The sequence below is a fragment of the Panonychus citri genome, unplaced genomic scaffold (genome assembly GCF_014898815.1).
Source record: "Panonychus citri isolate SS breed McGregor unplaced genomic scaffold, ASM1489881v1 Contig00108, whole genome shotgun sequence".
NCBI lineage: Eukaryota > Metazoa > Arthropoda > Arachnida > Trombidiformes > Tetranychidae > Panonychus > Panonychus citri.
This window is the reverse complement of record NW_026515513.1, coordinates 233,944-254,836: the sequence shown is the minus strand read 5'-3', so window position 1 is coordinate 254,836 and position 20,893 is coordinate 233,944. Positions and strand designations below refer to the sequence as shown.

The 20,893-nt window shown below is 31.8% G+C and overlaps 8 protein-coding genes across 9 annotated transcripts; 5 read left to right on the top strand and 3 right to left on the bottom strand.

Annotated features, from left to right (window-relative positions):
* The first annotated feature begins 603 nt into the window (after positions 1–603).
* On the top strand, positions 604–2,438 carry LOC128389338 (uncharacterized). Its single transcript, XM_053348899.1, has 2 exons — positions 604–1,591; positions 1,654–2,438. The coding sequence occupies exons 1-2, from the start codon at positions 837–839 to the stop codon at positions 1,817–1,819; spliced, it is 921 nt and encodes a 306-aa protein (XP_053204874.1). The 5' UTR covers positions 604–836; the 3' UTR covers positions 1,820–2,438.
* LOC128389326 (uncharacterized) lies at positions 2,161–5,991 on the bottom strand. Of its 2 annotated transcripts, XM_053348889.1 has the most exons (5): positions 5,787–5,991; positions 5,374–5,556; positions 5,052–5,213; positions 4,475–4,833; positions 2,161–4,397 (listed from the first exon to the last, which is right to left on the bottom strand). In XM_053348889.1, exon 5 carries the CDS (start codon positions 4,246–4,248, stop codon positions 2,500–2,502), a length of 1,749 nt encoding a protein of 582 aa, XP_053204864.1. In that variant the 5' UTR covers positions 4,249–4,397; positions 4,475–4,833; positions 5,052–5,213; positions 5,374–5,556; positions 5,787–5,991; the 3' UTR covers positions 2,161–2,499. The 2 variants fall into 2 exon arrangements, with proteins under 2 accessions (XP_053204864.1, XP_053204863.1); XM_053348888.1 differs by having other exon boundaries at positions 2,161–4,833; positions 5,374–5,454.
* Positions 5,992–6,130: 139 nt separating this feature from the next.
* On the bottom strand, positions 6,131–8,619 carry LOC128389328 (EGF domain-specific O-linked N-acetylglucosamine transferase-like). The gene is made up of 3 exons (XM_053348890.1): positions 8,171–8,619; positions 7,262–7,966; positions 6,131–7,186 (listed from the first exon to the last, which is right to left on the bottom strand). Exons 1-3 carry the CDS (start codon positions 8,481–8,483, stop codon positions 6,513–6,515), a joined length of 1,692 nt encoding a protein of 563 aa, XP_053204865.1. The 5' UTR covers positions 8,484–8,619; the 3' UTR covers positions 6,131–6,512.
* Positions 8,620–8,688: 69 nt separating this feature from the next.
* LOC128389339 (COP9 signalosome complex subunit 7-like) lies at positions 8,689–9,810 on the top strand. Its single transcript, XM_053348900.1, has one exon. The coding sequence runs from the start codon at positions 8,820–8,822 to the stop codon at positions 9,633–9,635; it is 816 nt and encodes a 271-aa protein (XP_053204875.1). The 5' UTR covers positions 8,689–8,819; the 3' UTR covers positions 9,636–9,810.
* A 150-nt stretch (positions 9,811–9,960) lies between these two features.
* On the top strand, positions 9,961–11,706 carry LOC128389334 (cathepsin B-like). Its single transcript, XM_053348896.1, has 4 exons — positions 9,961–10,460; positions 10,529–11,204; positions 11,269–11,397; positions 11,504–11,706. The coding sequence occupies exons 1-4, from the start codon at positions 10,323–10,325 to the stop codon at positions 11,578–11,580; spliced, it is 1,020 nt and encodes a 339-aa protein (XP_053204871.1). The 5' UTR covers positions 9,961–10,322; the 3' UTR covers positions 11,581–11,706.
* Positions 11,707–11,833: 127 nt separating this feature from the next.
* On the top strand, positions 11,834–13,551 carry LOC128389336 (cathepsin B-like cysteine proteinase 3). Its single transcript, XM_053348898.1, has 4 exons — positions 11,834–12,380; positions 12,447–13,107; positions 13,169–13,297; positions 13,367–13,551. Exons 1-4 carry the CDS (start codon positions 12,246–12,248, stop codon positions 13,441–13,443), a joined length of 1,002 nt encoding a protein of 333 aa, XP_053204873.1. The 5' UTR covers positions 11,834–12,245; the 3' UTR covers positions 13,444–13,551.
* Positions 13,552–13,631: 80 nt separating this feature from the next.
* Positions 13,632–17,057, top strand: LOC128389527 (uncharacterized). The gene is made up of 8 exons (XM_053349130.1): positions 13,632–13,869; positions 13,962–14,646; positions 14,705–14,833; positions 14,895–14,966; positions 15,793–15,932; positions 15,993–16,674; positions 16,743–16,871; positions 16,930–17,057. The coding sequence occupies exons 1-8, from the start codon at positions 13,741–13,743 to the stop codon at positions 17,004–17,006; spliced, it is 2,043 nt and encodes a 680-aa protein (XP_053205105.1). The 5' UTR covers positions 13,632–13,740; the 3' UTR covers positions 17,007–17,057.
* An 855-nt stretch (positions 17,058–17,912) lies between these two features.
* Positions 17,913–20,791, bottom strand: LOC128389330 (epoxide hydrolase 1-like). The gene is made up of 4 exons (XM_053348892.1): positions 20,308–20,791; positions 19,539–20,136; positions 18,580–19,020; positions 17,913–18,503 (listed from the first exon to the last, which is right to left on the bottom strand). The coding sequence occupies exons 1-4, from the start codon at positions 20,441–20,443 to the stop codon at positions 18,278–18,280; spliced, it is 1,401 nt and encodes a 466-aa protein (XP_053204867.1). The 5' UTR covers positions 20,444–20,791; the 3' UTR covers positions 17,913–18,277.
* Positions 20,792–20,893: the final 102 nt, after the last annotated feature.

Here is a 20,893-nt window from a genome sequence, read left to right as displayed (position 1 = left end):
TACTTTGAACGATTTGGACCTTTGACTTTTGGTCATTTCTCAAGGTCAAGTTCAAAGGTAATTATAATTGCCAAAGATTTTCACTCCAGTTAAATTTGATCTTAACTGATAATAACTGTGATTATCGTTTATGATACGAGTGTTAAATTATCGATAATCAATCAACCCATTCAATCACAGTTTTTAATCAGTGAAAATTATCATTGGAAAAAAGTTTTTTTCTTCAAAAAAAAGAGAAGAGAAAAAAATGATCGATACTCTCTAACCTTAGTGGTCAGTAGTGTAGTAGTGGTCAAAGATGGTGATGATTATGATGATGAGACTTTGGTTAAATTATTAGTTACCTGTGGTCACTTTGCAAGAAACAAAACTCAAAAACTAAAGACTAAGCGGAAAAGTTATCAAGATGAAAGGTCAACATTGAGGTGGACAATAACCAAGAAAGAAAGAAAGAAAGAAATAGAAAGAGAGAGAGAGAGAGAGAGAGAGAGGTCAGTTATTACCATAGCCTTAGGGCATTTCCCTAGACTATCAATTGATCGGTGGAAAAAAATATCAAAATTCTGTTTCAGTCAAAGACCTCACAGATTTTTCTTTATTTTTGTTTCTAATTTTCGTCATCCTCTTCTCTCTCATTAACTCTCACTTTCTTCCATCACTTATCATCCTCACAGGTGAGAGGGGAAGGTGACAAACGAGTGAGATAGAAATAAACTAAGTCGAAGAAAAAAGTTTCCTTCACAATTAACTGTGATTCTAACAGTTTAGTTTGATTCTTGGTAAAGTGAAAGTTACTTTCTAATAAAATTAAAATCGTTGAGAAAAAAAAGTTCAATATGAATTCATTGATTCTAATTGTTACCATTGCTTTAGCAGTTACAAGTTCTCAAGCTCGAACAGCTCGAAATGAGCAAATATCTTCCTCGACATCAACAAGCCTCCCAAAGGCGACAACCGAAACTGTCACCAAATCGACAACTCGTCCAACACCAACCACCGTTGCATCATCAACAACACCTTCCCCTCCAACACCAACACAAACAACAACCACAGCGACAACAGCATTAGCCCCACAATCAAGCAACACCAATAACAACACGATCACAAATCGTATTCAACTTTTATCAAATTCTGGTTCAACTTTGGCAAGTAATCTGATCAACAGTTTATCCAACAATTTGTCTCAATTATTCAACCAGTTAACTAATCGAATCAAGTTACCAATCAAAAGCACGCAAACGGTTAACAATTTATGGAGCTCAATTCGTCGAAGTGATTTAGTTCGGTCACCATTAACCCTTTCAGTGGCCGGTGTCACTTTCGCAGGGTTCATATCGTTAATCGCACTCTACACATTCCCGTCACTTCGAGAAGCATCAATCCCAATATTTAGTGATCGTAATCAAATTAAACTAATCGGTGAAATCGGCCGATCGATTGACCAAATCGCCGAAACAGTCGACGCTGCGATCGATAGCTATTCTCGAAGTGAATCCGATACTTGCATTAAGATTGCTCTTTGTACTCTTGGAAAGGCCAAAGAGGTATCACGAAGAAGTCGAGCTATCGATGCGGTCAACACAGTTCTAACGTAAGTAAATCAATTAATTGTCCGAATAAACAAGAAAACTAATCAATTAATCTAATCAACAGTTTCCCTGGACTCGATCAATACCTAATATCCAACAAGGAATGGCTCGAGTCTCATGCCTATGGAAGACAAGGAAACGATTGCGACACAATTAACTACAAGCAACAATGTCCCTTCAATTATGCCACTTGGAAGGTCTTGTTATCGAGTCTCAGTAAGGTCATTTAATCAACTAATTAGTTGATTCCAGCGTAATTTAATCAATCATCTTTTTCGTCTTCATTATTTTATATTTGCCTTTTCGCTAACGATTTACTTTTAATGGCTCCTTTTTTTTATCTGCCAAATAAATAATCAAAAAGTATTAATTGTATCGATTGATTTTGTCATTAATTTGTTTTTAAAATTGTCCATTGATTTGGTGTTTTTTTTGAATGTTTATTAACAGAGGAACTGGAATTTAAATTGTGTATTTGTTTGTTGGTGTGTGAATTGGTTTGTCAAGGTGATTGAGATACAAAAAGAAAGAAAAATTTGACAATTAAGAAATTCGATAAATAAAAGAGAGGTTATGTAGTAATAATTATATAATATAATTGATTGATTTTGTTTACAAATGATTTTTGATACCATTTCTTTGAATTTCTTTGTCATTTTGTGAGGTAACTTTTTTCTCTCTTTCTCTTTCTCTCTCTCACTCTTTCTCACTTTTTCTTATTTTTAAATATATGCAAATGGCCGGGAAAACAAAAAAAAATTGATGAAATCATCTGAAGAAATGATGGCGATAAACCAAAAGGTTAGAAAGAAAAAAAAATGAATTAAGTGATTTAAGCGAAGAGTGAGAGTGAGAAAGAAAGAAAGAGAGAGAGAAAAGAAAAAAATAATTGGCGAAATAGAAAATAAGTTTAAGCTTGTGGAGTGTTTTCCTGTTGAGTGGGTGATAATTTTGCTCTTTTAGCGGGCGATTGTTGGTGGAAGATTGTGGACACTAGAGGATCGCGATTTTTAGGGAAATTGCTCTTTTGAACTTCGTACTTTAGTTTGTATTTTTGAACCTCAGTGTCGGATAAATCTTTTCGAGCGTAAAAATGTTCCGGTGGGTTATCTACTCCGTGCCTGTGAAGCCAATGTTGCCTCATGTTACACGAACGATCTTTACCTATGTAGTAACATCGGTAACCACCATCACGGAAGAGACAAATTTTGTATTTATGGAGACCAGTTGGTTTAGGTGAGGCGGGATCACTGTTTCCATTGTTGGTGACAATGTTGTTAACATATTTTGATGAGGGTGGTACGGGAGGGGCTGGTGGTTTACGACTATATTGTCTCTTTGAAACTGAAGCATCACAGAAACGAGCAAATTGATTAACAATTTCTGAATCGGTTGTTAAATCAACAGGCAGTCCAGAACCATCTTCAATATGTGCATCTTCAACGTTTCTTTTGGTTAATTGGGCGAAACGTTCAGTTGCCAGACGTAATTGTTCAGCTGAACTATTCATCTCTTCACCGACAGCACTGATGCCGCCAATTTCATGATGACTAGGATCGACGGCTAGATTTCCATTATACAAATTGTTATGATGTTGATGATTGCGAGATGATAGTTCTTCATGATCGAATGTTTCATCTTCCTCATTTTCGTATTCATCTTCATTATCACCTTCACCATTATTGGCTATTGTCCGTTGTTGTTTTTGAAGAAACGAATGATGAGATTGAAGATGATGTTGATGATTTATTAGAGATAAATTGATCCCTGAGATTGATTGATCGCGCATAGAATATCCTTCGTTATTTAATGTCAGTCTTTCGTCACAATCACTTAATGTTCGAGTCAATTCATCGATAATCTTAAGCTTATTTTGCCACTCATTACGTAGTCCCTCGGCCATAATACTGTGAATTATGGAAAATTGTGGTAACATAAGTGATATAAATTCTGATTGTAGATGGCACAATTTACGTCTTCGACGTTCTTTATCTTCGATCATTTTGAAATATTGTCTACTGTAGGCATCTAGTTGACTTATTAGGTAGCGACGTTGGTCCGACGATTCAAGTGCTTCATATTCTTCCATTGTTCGAATGACAGGATTTCTGTCACCCACGGATCGGTGAACATAACTAACTGAACCATTTTTTTGGCATCCAAAGTCTTTAGTTACTTTTGAATGATGAGGCAGATGATTTGATAATGGAGGCACTTCTTCTTTTGATCGATAGGATGGTGGTGAATTATATGCAGAAGAGTTGAAAGTGCTAGCGCTTTCGGTACCTTCTTCGACAAGTTCTTGAATCGCTGAGCCCACTTTACGAAGACAGTCAAATAGTTTATCCATTTTATTTCTCTCCAAAAAGGCTTGATGGTCTTGTCTTGTCGGTTTTTCGCTTTGATTAACCTCATCAGAGTCACGTTGTGATGACATTTGAGAGGCTTGTGACAACAACATATTTGAAGGTGTTGTTGATAGAGGAGGAGGTGAGGGAGATGATGATGATGATAATGATGTAGTCGTTGATTGTGTCAGTACTAGTGGTTGTATTAATTGTGAAGAAGTAGAAATAGGAAGAGATGAAGGAGGTATCGATGCATCTTTTTCAAGGTGCCCATTAGGTTGATCGGTTTCTACGATTGGCTGGACTTTCATGGTTTTCGTTTTCGTTTTCAGGTAGATAGTTAATATGTATAAATCTTGAGTATATAAGTGTTCGTGGGTTATATATATACTGTGATGTAGAAATAGCTACCAAACGGCAATAAACTTTCACTCCTTTACTCAGGGATGAGTAAGAGAAACTTGACCATACAAGAAGAAGCAAATCAATTTGTTGTAGAATTTGCGGAAAAACATAAAAATCATGATAATAACCCACCAAAAGTAAAAGAAATGGAACCAATCTTTGGATAATTAGCTTTTGTACAAAAAAAACAGCAACTGGTGTATAATAGTAATTGATATCTAGGTAATATATTCCAAATATATGTGAGTGTTTGTTTGTAAATCTCGTAACCAAATTAAGTAAATCAAAAGAAATACAGAGTTTTGTAATAGCTTAATGATTTGATGATGTTGCAGTTTTAACTGGATGATGATGTTGATTGATAGAAAAGGATTAAGAGGATAATACGATGATTGAGGCGGGATGTCATCAAAATAAGTTTCTTCTATTTTTTTTGTACACTTGAAGTTGTGTATTTGTCACAAAACAACAATCCTAATCACATATGGATTCTGTGAGACAAAAGAAGAGAGAAGAAGAAAAAAAATAGAAAGAAACAATTAGAATCAATTAAAGACAAGAGATAGATAATGAGAGAGAAAACAAATAATAATTGTTTCAAATCAAACGACAAAGAGAACAACATGAAAGTTAATCCTCATAGAAAATAAAGAGAAAAGAGAAAATGGTGAAAAGAGAATAGAATATTTTTTTTTCTTCTCTCACTTACCTTGTTTATAGCTTATTCCATCTTTTAACATGAGATATATGGTCAGTTCTTAGACCATAATCATCATTATTGAGGTGGTTTTCTTTCAATTAATTACCTGTAATTTGTACAATAATTGCTCTTTTCCCAACCCAATTAAAATGACAAAGTAATCAAAACCAACTGAATAACAACAGGAAATCAAAACCAGGCAAATAGTCATGTTAACAAATGATACAAGAAGAGAGAGAGAGAGAGAGTAGCAAACAGTTATTATAACAAAAAAAAGAGTCATCATCATCTTCCAGATTTAAAATGATAATTTCTTCTTGACTTTACTTACCTTGACCTTGCTTGATTAACTTTTGATAATCACATCTGATGCTTGAATTACCTTTGCATCTAAACAATTATAATCACCAATCTAAAAAATTAAGAAGACGAGGAACCATAGAGGAAGATAATTAGAGAGACACAGAGAGAGAGAGAGAGAAAAAGAGAGACGAGCAAATAAGTAAACAAATTACTACAGAAATAACAAGATATTCAACAGAGAAAGAGAAGAAGATAAAATATAATAGTGAGAATAGAAAGAGAGAGAGAGAGTAAATATCAAAGGGGAGGGAGAATACATAGAGAAAAAAAGACAGAGAGAAAGAAAGAAAAAAAAAGATAGACAGAAATGGAGAAGAAGAGAAAAAGATAAACAATCTGTCATCAAACAAAGAAAACAAATCATCAGATTAATTAACTTACCTTTGTGGTTAATACCTTGATTGATCAATCGTGTAAGTGTTAATTAGCCAGGGAACAATTAAGTACTTGTTGTGAGAGAGTAGAAAAAAAGAAAACATAAAAATAGAAAGAGAGAGAAAGTGAGAGAGATTAACCCAAACAAAGTGAAAATTATTCTGACAGAAAAACAAGAGAAAAGAGAGAAAGTTAAACTCTACTGTCTATTTGATAGAAAGAGATGAAGACAGAAAATTATGATTATTGTCCAGTTTAATTAAATCTCTTTGGTTGATTAACCAAAGAGTTGACCCAAAACCTGAATCTCTGTGAAGTGTTTGTATTGATTGAAAAGATACAAAGAAAAATAATTGAAGCGAAAATTTTTTCCTTTTCAAACTCTTTAATTGTTAAAGAGATTATTGTAAACAAAAGTGTACATTTAATTATTTGATTGTGGTGGTTGTTGATTTACAGAGGCAAATTTAGATTAATTGACTAAAATAATCAGACTTTTCAGTTGTGGGCTTGATTGTGCACCATTTGCAAATTGATTGGAATGGGAATTGATTGTGCATTTACAAAATACTTAAATATAAGTTAATTAGTGAGAGGAAGATTGTATTGTAAATTAATTACAATTGGTCAAGTAATTGTTTAGAACAATTAAAAAGTGTATAATTAGTTGTTTCGTCAAAATTGAAATAAATTTTGTTCTTTCTGTTGATGTAATAGTCTTGAAATTGATGCTTATAATTCAAGATGAGATTTTCCTGATTGTTGAGTATTTGAGTTAATTGTTATTTGGTTTTCAATTGATGATGATTGGAGATATTTAACTCGCTCCTTGCGAACGTATTTAACTCCTTCCATAACTAGATTTATAAATTCGTTAACATCAAATCGATAATTGGTAAATTTTTGATGAGCACCTAAATTGGGATGATTACCTTCATCTTGTGGATATAATTTGTCTCTCGATGACCAAGTAATATATTTAAGGCCTCGTAGAGATGCTAAATCTTTGTAACAATTTTCATCATCACAATTATATAATTCAAATAGGACTCCCCAATTGGGTTGGAAAAGACAATGAGTTAATCCAGCTCCATGCATACCAATTAGTATATCAGAATTGTGACTAATTGTTAATTGATCCGAAAATGGCATTTGATGAGTAAATTCAACTCGTTGGACTTTGAAATTGTTAGATTTTTTCTTTAAATTATCCAATAATTCATCTTCGTTTAATATTTTTCGATATTTAGTTGACCGGGAGATTAGAGTTATTCTGATTGTCGATGGATCATCAATTTGGGTATAATTTTGGGTGATATTTAATTTGTAAAGAACGTGTTCATTGAATGCTTGGAATAATCGACTTTTACGACAACCAGGAACCAAAGGCATATTGTAGTATAAACCTAATTGGAGAAATTGAAAAAAAAAGAGAGAATTGATTAGATGATGATTAGATATTTTGAGGAAAATTAACTTACCGAAAACCATTCGAGGTAATAATGAGAAGAGAGCATCTTTAAAGCAAACCTTTTTCCCTTTGTAAAGGCTTAGGTTTAGAATTGGATTATTGGTAAAAGCTTTCCAAACAATACCGAAATTGGATCGATATGGATAAGTGTCCCAAATTAGGATGTTAATGTCCGTTGAGAAACTTTGATTAAGATGTAATGTTGCGTAAAGATTAACAAAATCACAGAAATGATGATACATATTAACTGTAGCATCTAATTTCATTATGTATGTTGGTTTGGTTATTGTTATATCACAGTTTGGTTTATTATCGTAAACATCGTAATGTTCAAGCTCATCGAACCAAGATTGTAACGGAGATTTGTGGGCACTTTCCTTTCTAATTGATAAAATATCACGATCACAATCCCATCCACCGATTTGTCCATTTTCAAGAATATCTGTACGATATTTAATTGGTTCTTTGAGTGTTTCCAGTCGCTTGAAATCAATCATAATACTTTTTCCCCGACAAAATCTAAAATATCGAGTACATTCAAGGCTTGAACTTTGTCCTAGAAGTTTCAATGGACTTCCAAAGGTCATTTTTGGTTTACAATAAGTAGTCAATTCTTTGGTTCGTTCCATAATGTAACCAAAATCTCCTTGGTTAAAAAAAGTTTCTCTTTGTTCACTTTCACTGTTGGGCCAACCATTGTTACTCTTTTCACAATCTATTGGAAGAAACGAGAAACAAAACACAAGACATTAAAACAATTTATCATACATAATAAACTGATTAGAATTAAATTTATATAAGAAAAATAAAAAGAAGAGATGATTAAGAGAATAAATTAAACCAAAGACAATTTGATCTTTTATCATAGAACAAAAAAAAAGAGAACTTGATAAAACGAATAAGTTAACATATTACAAACCTGTGATTCTTTCAACTTTATTTGAACAATTAACCCCAAAAGCAGATTCATAACCCCAACACTTAAGGCCAGTAGAATTAACATAATCACAGATCTTTTGTTCTTTAGGAATTAATTGTCTAGAAGATGAACACATTTTCTCAATTAAGTGATGATTACTCTGGAAAAAGAATGGATAATGAGACAAAGGTAAATCGGGTACCGGTTCATATTGTTGACTAAACCGAACGAACAAACATGTCAAATACAATATAATTAGACCAAAGTGAGAACGATCAATTAGACAACAATTAGAACTTATTGTCATCGCCATGATTAAGATAATTTATATATTCCAAAGTGAAAAAGGCACACCAACAATGGACGGCGGATGATCTTGATGAGCACTTTTGGTAACCCGACCTCAGAGAAAATCCCCTCATATGTTAGGCGAAGTTTAGAAAATCCAACAGATGTCACCAGTTGTTGTTCTTTCTTTTCTCTTTCTTTTCTCTGGTCTTTTCATCGATACAATCGATAGATTGAATTTTCTAATGGAAGAGCAAGTTTACTTTATAGAGAACGTTTTGTTTTTATTGTGTTTCGCTGATTAATTGATTGTGATTGTCTTTTTTTCCGTTGATTTGATTGTTGTCCAATATTCGTCGATATGGAAGTTGATGCTACACCGGTCACCCCATCGGCTCTTCAACAGTTTATTATCCTTTCAAAAACGAGTAAAGGTTTGGCGGCTGTTGAATTGATTAAAGAGGTTCTTAATCATCCACAAATCTATGTTTTTGGTGAGATATTGAGACAACCCAATATAAAAGAACTATCTAAATCGGAAGAATATTCTAAATATTATGATTTATTGGAACTGTTTGCTTATGGTAATTACAATGATTACAATCAACTCAAATATCCACAGTTAACTGGTCAAATGGTCACTAAATTGCGACATTTAACTATTATTAATTTGGCCAGTAAAAATAAGACCTTAAGCTATGAAAAATTGAATGAACAACTTGGAATTGTTAATTTAAGAGAATTGGAAAATCTTATCATTGATGTCATCTATTCAAATATAATCAAAGGTAAAATGGATCAAGAAAATGGATGGTTAGAGATAAGTTCAACAATTTCTCGGGACATTAAGGAGGAACAATTAGAGACCATAATTGATGTTTTATCCAATTGGACTTCTAATTGTGATAATGTCATCTCAGACATTGAAAGTCAAATAATTAAAGCAAATTCAACCAAAAGTGCTCATTCAAAAGAGAAACAAGAATTGGAGTCTCAAATATCATCAATTGAATTACATTTGAAAACCTCAGGTCAAGATATTGAATTTTCCCAGGACAATAATGATATGACCTTATTCATGAACCAAGGATCTAATATTGGTAAAAGTAAACGAACTCCTCGTCGATCAGAAAAAAACCGACCTGGGCCGTCAAGAGATTCAAGATCATTCGATTAGAAATGTATTTATAAAATCCAAATATTCCCAATTTTCTAATAATCATCAAATTATCATTCAAATGAAAACAAAAAAATTATTCCTTTGTAACAAACAACCTTAATATTGATCTGTATATCTAAATTGTGGTACTTTAATTGTGTTATTTAATCAACATTAACAGTTTTTTTCCAAACAAATCAATCCTCATGTGTCCCTCAAAATCATGTTCCAAGTAATTAATCAAAGTTAATTCAGAACAATTTGAGATAATAACGAGAAAGAATCATTTTGAAATCAAAATTTTCCTTAATTGATCAACAATCATATCGATCTGATTATCAAATCTAATTCAATAAGACATAATTAAACTACTTTTGTATTGTTGATCAATCAGATTACGAGCTCGTGGGCAGATTTGATGATTTACCTTAATTGTAATCTAGTCAATTGAATGATCAATAAAAATAGTTAAATTTTGTCATCTTAATTACTTACTATCAATATAAAGGGTTAAACAATTTACAATTAAGATGAAGGCTAATTAAGATTCACTTTAATCAATCAATTTAATATTAAGGTGAATGAGATTTAATCTAACACTTGATAATTATGATAACAATTAAGATAAATAAATGAAAACTAATCATGAAAATGATTGACAAAGTTAATTTTTTCACTGAAAAGATCAACAAAGTAACTAATTAAATGTTCATTTTAATTGTTGGCTTAATTTTCATTGGTTTAACCAACGGGAAAACTTTATCATCAGTAAATACAACTAATTTAACTCCATTGTCAAATGAAATAGTTGATTATGTCAATTCACTGAATACAACATGGAAAGTAAGTAATTAACAATTAAAACGATTAACCAATTAACCTAACTTGATAATATTAATTGTTACAATCAGGCTGGTACAAACTTTGATGATTTACAATACATCAAGAAACTTAATGGTACTTTAAAGGAGCCAGAAAATTTATTCAATTCAACAATTAACGAAACAATTACAATAACTAACGAGAAAATCAATTTACCTGAACATTTCGATGCTCGTGAAGTTTGGCCTAATTGTGATTCCATTGCAACAATTAGAGACCAAGGGGGTTGTGCAGCATGTTGGGCAGTTAATACAGTCTCAATTATGTCCGATCGACTTTGTATCAAATCAAATGGTACAATTAACGTCCAATTATCAGCTGAGGAAGTGTTGACATGTTGTCATAATTGTAGTAACGGTTGTGTCAACGGTGGATTTGCTCATAAGGCGTTTTCATATTGGATTGACCATGGAATCGTCACCGGTGGGTCTTACCAAGGTGGCGGGTGTTTACCTTATACAATTTACCCTTGCACCAGACAGGGAGATGGTCCAATTACTTGTAAACAATCAAATCTAATTCGACTATCAACCTGTAGAAACGAATGTGCCTCAGGGTATAACAAGAATTACACTGATGATAAATACTTTGGGAAAAATTCTTACAATTTGGTTGGTCCTAAATCGATCATGTTGGACATTATGACCAATGGTCCAGTCGCAGCTCGAATGAAACTTTACAATGATCTTTACAGTTACAAATCAGGTAAGAAAGTTAATCGATTATCTTTTCTCCTGTAACATTAGTTAATTGTCTTAATTTCTTACAGGTATTTATCAGCAAACTGTTAATGAAGATGATGGTTATCATACTGTCAAGTTAATCGGTTGGGGTAATGATCAAGGTGTCGATTATTGGTTAGCTGCTAATTCTTGGGGCACTTATTGGGGTGATAAAGGTAAACTGGTTAATTAATTAGTGATTGTTTTAATTTTCATAGAAAAATGTATCTGATTTAGTTAATTGTTAGACTAATTGTTTGCTTCTTGTTTCCTTGTCTTCAGGTTTTTTCAAAATCAAACGCGGTGAAAATGAATGTGAGATTGAAAATGAGGGAATTGCTGGATTGCCAAGAATTTAATTGATAAAATTAATCTCCAACTAATTAATTGTTAGTGATTAAGTCAATCAATTAACAATTGATTGACATTGCCAATCCTAAATTATTTATTCTAATTGTTATTGGTAATAAAAATTTTCATCTCAATCAATCTCATCTTATAGATGATGATTAATAATCAATCATTGATATTAAACTGACACAATCAACTTGATTAGATACTAAAATCTTGATCAATAATCATTTGATTTTAATTGAATCAACATTAAATCAAGATTCTCAATCAAATCATAACTGCTCATTATTTTGACATTTATGACCAGAGGAAAGTAAATCACAAAGCTCAATGATCATCATTAACAAATAGCAACAATTAAGCAGTCTATTGGCCTTAATTTTACAGTAATTAATAGAATCAATCAACGATTAACACAATTAAGGGACAAAGTTGAACAATTTCGAGGCTCGATAATAATTCACTCCTATTTATTATAAACATTTTCTATTATGAAATTAATAACAAATTCCCAATAGAAAACACCCTTCGAGCTGATTATCTCGTGAATTTTCATTTAAATCAATTTAAATTTGAAACAGAATTAAGTTGCTAATCAGTTCTAAACAAAGAAGACATCGAGTTGAACTGATCATAAAATCATTAAATTGTTACAATTAAATTAAACTTGATGGCGATGAAAGTTGCAATTGTTTTATTGTTTATCGTGAGTTTTACTTATGGAAAAAGTTTATCCTCGGACAATTTTGATTATACTTCAGATGATTTAATTGACTATGTTAACTCACTGAATACAACATGGAAAGTAAGTAATTAATTGAAACTATTAGACAATCAGTATATCGATATTGAGAAAATAATTAATTATTAGGCTGGTAAAATCTTCAACGATCAACTAATGAACCAAGGTGGTAGTTTGATGGCACCAGAAGACTTGATTAAATCAAAATCCAATCTGGTTAACAATCAAGATGTCGAAATTGATTTTCCTGAACATTTCGATGCTCGTGAAGTTTGGCCTAATTGTGATTCCATTGCAACAATTAGAGACCAAGGGGGCTGTGCAGCATGTTGGGCAGTTAATACAGTCTCGGTAATGTCTGATCGACTTTGTATCAAATCAAATGGTACAATTAACGTCCAATTATCAGCGGAAGAAGTGATCAGTTGTTGTGAAGATTGTAATTTAGGTTGTGGTAAAGGTGGATATGTCACCAAATCATTTTCGTACTGGATTAAACATGGAATCGTCACCGGTGGATCATATCATGGTGACGGTTGTTATCCTTATGAAATTAAACCTTGTTATAAATCAAAAACTGGCAAAATTGCTTGTGAAAAGACAACTCAGACTCCTGAATGCAGAAATGAATGTGCCTCAGGGTATAACAAGAATTTCACTCAAGACAAATACTTTGGTGAAAAGTTTGACAACTTATGGGGAATGAAATCCATCATGTTGGACATAATGACCAATGGTCCAGTTGTCGCTCAAATCAAACAATATCGTGATCTACGAAGTTATCAATCAGGTTTGGTTTCATCTCATTAAAGATTATTGGTTTTTGATTAATTGTTATCGTTAATTGTTAGGTATTTATCAACATGAAACTGGTGAAATGCTTGGTTATCATTCTGTCAAATTAATCGGTTGGGGTAATGATCAAGGTGTCGATTACTGGCTAGTTGCTAATTCTTGGGGAACTTATTGGGGTGAAAAAGGTAATTAGAAATTAATCTAATTTAGTTAATTGTCTCACTAATTGTTCATCTATTATTGTGTATCCTTAGGTTTTTTCAAAATCAAACGTGGTCACAATGAAGCTGATGTTGAACACAATGTATTTACTGGTTTACCTAAATTGTAATCTAATCAATTAAATTGTCATAGTAAAATTCAACAATCATAACAATTTTGGGCACTTGATTGTATTGTGTTTATAATTAAACAATAGTAATTTTTTGATTATGTTAAATCATTGTGGGTAATTGAATCAGCTGATCATTGAAAGTAGTTAATTAGACTTTGATCGCAATAGTAAATCAGATATGCAAAGATGAAGATATTGATTGTGAATATAAATAGAGACAAAAAATCAACAATGAGTATTTATTTTGATTGTTGTTTCTTTCATAATTAGTAAATTGTTTATTCAATTTTAAGAATGGATTATCATCCACTCAAAATGATCATTTTAATGTTAATTTTAGTTGGTTTAACTAACGGTAAAAGTATCGCACCTTTGACAAATGAAATGATTAATTATATCAATACATTGAATACAACATGGAAGGTAAGTAATCAACAATTAATTATCTCTTCAATTAAACGCTCAATTTTCAAAAAAAAAAGTTGATGAGAATAATTTCTAATTGTTACAATTAGGCTGGTAAAAATTTTCATGATTCCTCGTATGATTATGTGAAAAAATTAGCTGGCACACTAATTGAAACTGGGCAATTGATTAAACCGAAAAATTATCAAATTAAAAACAATGAGAATCAGATTGATATTGATTTACCTGAACATTTCGATGCTCGTAAAGTTTGGCCTAATTGTGATTCCATTGCAACAATTAGGGATCAAGGAGCTTGTGGGTCATGTTGGGCTGTTAATACAGTCTCGGTAATGTCCGATCGACTTTGTATCAAATCAAATGGTACAATTAACGTCCAACTATCAGCGGAAGAAGTGATCAGTTGCTGTGATTACTGTGGTGGTGGTTGTAGAAACGGCTACCCAATTATGGCCTTCGATTATTGGACTGAATATGGTATCGTTACCGGTGGTCAGTATCAGGGTGACGGTTGTTTACCTTATTCAATACCACCCTGTAGTCACAGTGTTAACGGATCTGCGTCTTCGTGTGAGGAAATAGGACTTTCGATGACTCCATCTTGTTCACAAGAGTGTATTTCTGGTTATGATAGAAAATTTGATTCTGATAAATTTTTCGGACAAAAATCTTATTCGTTTTTTGAACCTTACGATATAATGGTCGAGATAATGACCAATGGTCCAGTTGCTGCGAGCATGTTGATATATTCCGATTTTTACAATTATAAATCAGGTTCGTTTATTTCATCTGATGAAACCCAAAAGCAATTTACTAATTGTTATCATTTTAGGTGTTTATCAACATGAAACTGGTGAAAGGCTTGGTCATCATACTGTCAAGTTAATTGGTTGGGGTAATGATCAAGGTGTTGATTATTGGTTAGCTGCTAATTCCTGGAATACCGATTGGGGTGATGAAGGTAAATCAGTTGATTGTTAAATGAAAATCGTTCACTAATTGTTACCATTTCTGTCCATCAGGTTTCTTCAAAATTAAACGTGGTGAAGATGAATGTGAAATTGAAACTGATGTAATGGCTTCACTACCAAAACTATAATCTAATCAAAACTTGAACAATCAATCAAAGAGTCGAAACTACTGTTGAGACAATTAGTTAATTATCTAAGGTTTCACTGAGGTTTGTGCGCGAAACTTTGTGATAATTGTTTTAATTGTTGTGATTTACTTAATTAACTGTTTTTTACTATTAGTATTTTATTAAATGCATTGATATAAGCAAATGTTTATTTATTTATTAATAGTTGATTCAATTGTTCATTGAGGACAAGTCTCATTTCCTGGGTTGAGATATTTGAACTAGGAAGAGATTTAATTTAGTTTAAATTATTTAGTTTAAAAGTTCAGGTTAAGGTTAACAATCAGGAAAATGGTTTCTTTATGAACCAGATGAAGTTAATTTAGGTTAAAATTGTAACAATCAACTGATTCAGGGTCAAGTTCAGGGTAGTTCATTGCTTTTAAATTACCAGTCCAACAATTGCCTCACTTTTCAGACTGTCCAACAATTAACTTAAACAATCAAATTGAAAGTAATTTAATAAAACAAATTTCATTGATTTTGAAAGTGGCAAATCATCAAAATAACTTATCAGATATTTTTAATCATTTCTGATAATTGTTTTGATTGTTTCTTTAATCATAATGAACATTTTTTGTAACAATTAAAAAGGATTTTCATTTGATTCCAGACAATTAGATTAGATTAATGAAGATTATCTCATCTGAACGATGATGAAATCAATAACAATTAAAGGTAAATTGGTGACTTTTATTTTCATCTTTATCATCATTTAGATGATTTAATTTAATCTAATCAAGTTGGAAACAATTTACAAATTAACAAAGAGAAATGATTAAATTGGATTATTAATGGAAGTGTAATTAAAATGGAAACGTTAATTGTTTTATTGATTATCTTTGGGGTTTCATCTGGTAAAAGTTTTGAATTGTCAAGTGAATTAATTGATTATATCAACTCATTAGGAACAACATGGAAGGTAAGAAATTTTAATTGATAATCAGTCGCTTATTAAATTAAAATTAATTGTGATTTGAAGGCAGGTAAAAACTTTGAAGGTTACTCATTGAGCTTCGTTGACAATTTAGTCGGAACCTTAGAGGAACCAAAGGAATCAATCAAATCAAAATCCAATCAAATTAACAACAATGAGAATCAGATTGACATTGATTTACCTGAACATTTCGATGCTCGTGAAGTTTGGCCTAATTGTGATTCAATTGCAACAATTAGGGATCAAGGAGCTTGTGGATCATGTTGGGCAGTTAGTACAGTCTCTGTAATGTCCGATCGACTTTGTATCAAATCAAATGGTACAATTAACGTCCAATTATCATCAGCAGAAGTGATGAGTTGTTGTGGGTCAAATTGTGGACTTGGATGTCAAGGTGGTCGTCCTAAAGAAGCTTATAAATACTGGATTGACCAAGGTATCGTCACCGGTGGTCAGTATCAGGGTGGTGGGTGTTTACCTTATCCTATTCCACCTTGTGAACATCATATCAATGGATCTCGACCTTCATGTCAACAATTAGGCAAATCAGAGACTCCACCCTGTTCAAGACAATGTATCTCAGGTAATAATTTTACTTGTGACAAATATTATGGGTCAAAAGTTTACTCGGTCAAAGGTACTTTCCAAATAATGAACGAAATACTGACCAATGGTCCAGTTTCAGCTCAAATGCGCGTTGCAGATGATTTTTACAGTTACAAATCAGGTTTGTCATTAAATTGTCTTTCGCAATTATCCATTGATTAATTTTAAATTATCGACAATGAATGTTAGGTGTTTATCAATATACTATTGGTGAACCTCATGGATTTCATTCTGTCAAGTTAATTGGTTGGGGTAATGATCAAGGTGTTGATTATTGGTTAGCTGCTAATTCCTGGAATACTGATTGGGGTGATGACGGTAATTAATTAATTGTCAAGTTAATTGTCTTGATAATCATTCGTCTTTTTATTAACAGGTTACTTCAAAATTAAACGAGGCACTGATGAGTGTAGGATTGAAAGTGGTGTTGTTGCAGCTTTGCCTAAACTTTAATTGTTAACAATTAACTGATTTGATTGATAATAAATTTGATTAATTTGCTTTTGTCTGTTTTTTCTTGGTTAAATTTGAAGGACAAGTAATCACAGTTTAGGTTAAGTTTGATTTCCTTGGTCAGATTTGGTTGACCTTTAAAACTAGGAAGAGATTTAATTTAGTTTAAAAGTTCAAGTTCAGGTTAACAATCAGGAAAATGATTCCATCATGAACCAATTGAAGGTTAATTCAGGTTAAAAGTGTAACAATCAATCGATTCAAGGTCAGGGTGAAGACTAAATTATGTTAGGTAAAGACAATATTAGATTGAAATCTATTACCCATTGAAGACCAATTAATCAAATATGATGTAATTAAAATTTCTGCTAAAATAATTGAAAAACAAATCGATAGTTGTCAATAATTTCATTATTAATTGATTCCGATTAATTTAGATTCATCATCTGAAACAGTTGATAAGCTTTTCATTTAATTTCAAAAATTTATGATTAGTTTGTATTGATTCAAGTTTATTATTAGACAGTTGATTTGATGACAATCAAAACTAATTGTTAATATCGTAGTGTTATTTTTAGGCCAAGGTATAGGATGAGGTTTAATTTTAATTATTGAGTTTATAAGTTCAGGTTCAGGTTGATAATCAAGAGCAATATTGTTAATTTAGATCAGTTCAAGGTTAATCCAAGTCAAAAGTGTAACAATTAACTGTGTCAAGGGCAAGGTCAAGGCTTAATTGTGATAAAAGTAGTTACTTGATTTAAATAATAGTTCAATTAACTTGCGCAGTTTATGGTTGATAATTTGCACTGATTGTGATCAAATGAAAATATTATTATTGTTTTCTTGGATCGTGTTAATCAATCAAAATTAAACGATTAACAAAATTAACAAATTAGTTTAAAATTTACTCTATTATAGTTTTTATTGATAAATTTTTCTTGTATCTTTTTGTTGTTGTTAATTTGATGAATATAATTAACCGTTTCATTAGTAATTAAATTTCTCAAATCACAATTAACCCCGCAATTGAATAAAATTTTAACAAAAAATTATCTAATAGAAAATATTAATCAACAATTGTTTTAAAAAGTTGTACTTTGACAATTAAGTTGATTGTGAGAGCATCAGAATAGTTAATCGTACAAAAAGAAAACCTCTTCACCTAAGATAATCACAATTTAATTGATATTAAATTGTGTGAGAGGATTTGTTGATGCTTTTAATCTGGTCAATTGTTTTACTTTCGTTATTTCTAATTGTAGTTAAATTTATTCCGGTTTTTTATTTGCTGCTTCGATACATCGAGCAACAAATTTCTTTATATCATTTGCGGTCAGTTCGGGCTCTTCGAATGCAGCGAAATGTCCACCTCTTGGCATAATCTCGTAATGGACTAAATTCTCAGCGGCAATTTGAGCAGCAAACTTTGGTATCCTCAGAATTTCATGTTCAAAAACAGCAACACCAACGGGTACCTCTTTCTTAATAGGTGATCTAATAGACGATTAATGAGAAGAAATTGATTTAATTGATTGTAAAAAGATTGAAATCAATCAATTATTGTACAAACCTCAAAATAATATTTTCCGATCCCATGAGTTTGGGAAAAGTTTCTTTGTAAAATCGTTGGCTGGATACGATAGTTTCGCTTGTCCAATAGATCATAACGTTGGTTAAAAGTTCATCAATTGTGAATTTCTCAAATAAACCTCCATCGGGTTTATCAACGTAATTTTTATTAACCCAAGTTGAAAATTTTTCCAATATATAAGCAGCTAAACCAGCCGGACTATCATTCAAACCGGCTCCAACTGTATCTGGTTTGGTGGATTGAATATGTGCATACCCGGTTTCTTTAATCAAATAGGGAATTAATTGAAGTGTCAACATTTTCGACTCAGCTTCAGGGTGATCGTAAATGTAATTAGGTAGAAAATAACCAATTAGGGTTTTAATCAAAACACAGGGAGACATTGGTAAACCAGGTAATGTTGTGTGAAAACCTAGAAGACTGAAGACAAGAAAAAAAGAGAAAATAAATTGGATTAGATTGACAATTTAGATACATTATTGATCAAGATTCAGTAGAATTCAATTAACTTGAATTCTGCAATCAAGAAAAGTGGAAAACAATACCAGGTAAATAGCAGTTTCAAATTGAATCCATTTCTTTGATTGAAAAGGATGAACCAGTCAAGTTGGTAGAAAAAGATTATCTTAATCTGTACTGGAATTACTGACAATTTACCTAAATTACCCTTTAGATGAGTTGACATTAATCATCTGAATAAAATCAACTAGAATGTGATTACAAGAGAAGGAGAACTTGTCATTTACTTTCGGTTCCATTGTAATTAAATCAACGATGTAAATTGTTAATCAGATCATAAGTAATTTAAGGATAAGAATTGTAACTTCAGACTAAATATTTCAAGAGATAAACACTTTAAGTGCATAGAAACTAATTAATAGATGTATCTCTAGGAGAGAGGATTAAGATTAAGATGATGATGGCGATGATTAATTTACCTTTTTGGAAATAATTTAGCAGTATAATCGCCGATAACTGCTCCCCAATCTCCTCCATGGTAATAGAATTTATCATGACCCAAACGTTTCATTAATTTGACGAAAATTCTGGCAGCATGACCGGCATTGAATCCAGGTTTGTTTGGAATCTGAGAGAATCCATAACCAGGAATCGAGGGAATAATCAATTCAAAGACGACACCATTTTTAGGTGTTAAAAGAAGTGGAATGATTTTGTAAAATTCAACGAAACTACCAGGCCAACCATGGACAAGTATTAGTGGAACCACTTTATTGGAAGCAATTTCTTTCGGTTTAATGTGAACAAAATGAACTGAAAGGCCTTCAATTTGTGTCTTAAAATGATTATACTGATTGAGTGATTTTTCAACGGATCTCCAATCATATTGATTATTCCAGTAATCAACAAGCTTCTTCAAAATTTCACTATTAAAACCATATTCAAAATTAACACCATCCAATGAATCAGTTATCCGGCTTTTATTCAGTCTCTCTTTAAGGTCAATCAGCACGGAATCATCAATATTAATGGTAAATTTTTCAATCTTCACATTATCAGAAGGTAATTTATCTCCATCTACAAAGGTAATAGAATAGAAAACAGAATTAGAAAAGAAAATGGTAAACACATGAGAGATGATCAACATTGAAATGCATTATATTACAATAGAATTTAGGATTCAATCCAATTCTAAATTGACAATTTACAAGTTGTTGGTAATTAGAGAATAACAAAAAATGACCAAACCTTTTATCTTCTGGACACCAAAATAATGATCATCTAGATAGTGTTTGGGTAACTCTGTTTTCCTCCAATAAAGTGATAGATAAACAGCAATGGAAGCGATTATTGTAGCAACTAATAGACTTGATTTAGTTCCCATTATGATGACAATTAGTTGATGAAATTGAAAGGAGAGAAAGAGAAATTAATTAAAGTAAGAAAGAGAGAAAGAAAGTAAGTGAAAGAGACACGTTTCCCTTTTCTCTAACACATCAACACACAGGTAAGAATATTCAACAAATGAGGAAAGATGAGATTCTCTCTCTTATTTTTTTTTCTCTCTCTCTCTCTCTCTTTCTCCCTTTTTGTCTCTTTCTCTGAAAGGAAGATGATGGAAGATTTAACAGTCAAGGGGATGAAAAGATGTTCCAATGATATTAATTAGAATTTGAACTAATCAATTAACAAATTAGAGTAAAAAATTAACACGGAAATTGTTATGAGCTCATTTTTGTTTCTTCTTCCTCTTGTTTACCTGACTCATAATCTCTGTCACTTTATTATTATCCTTGAATTAGAAATTACAATTAGTCTCAACAAGGAAACAATT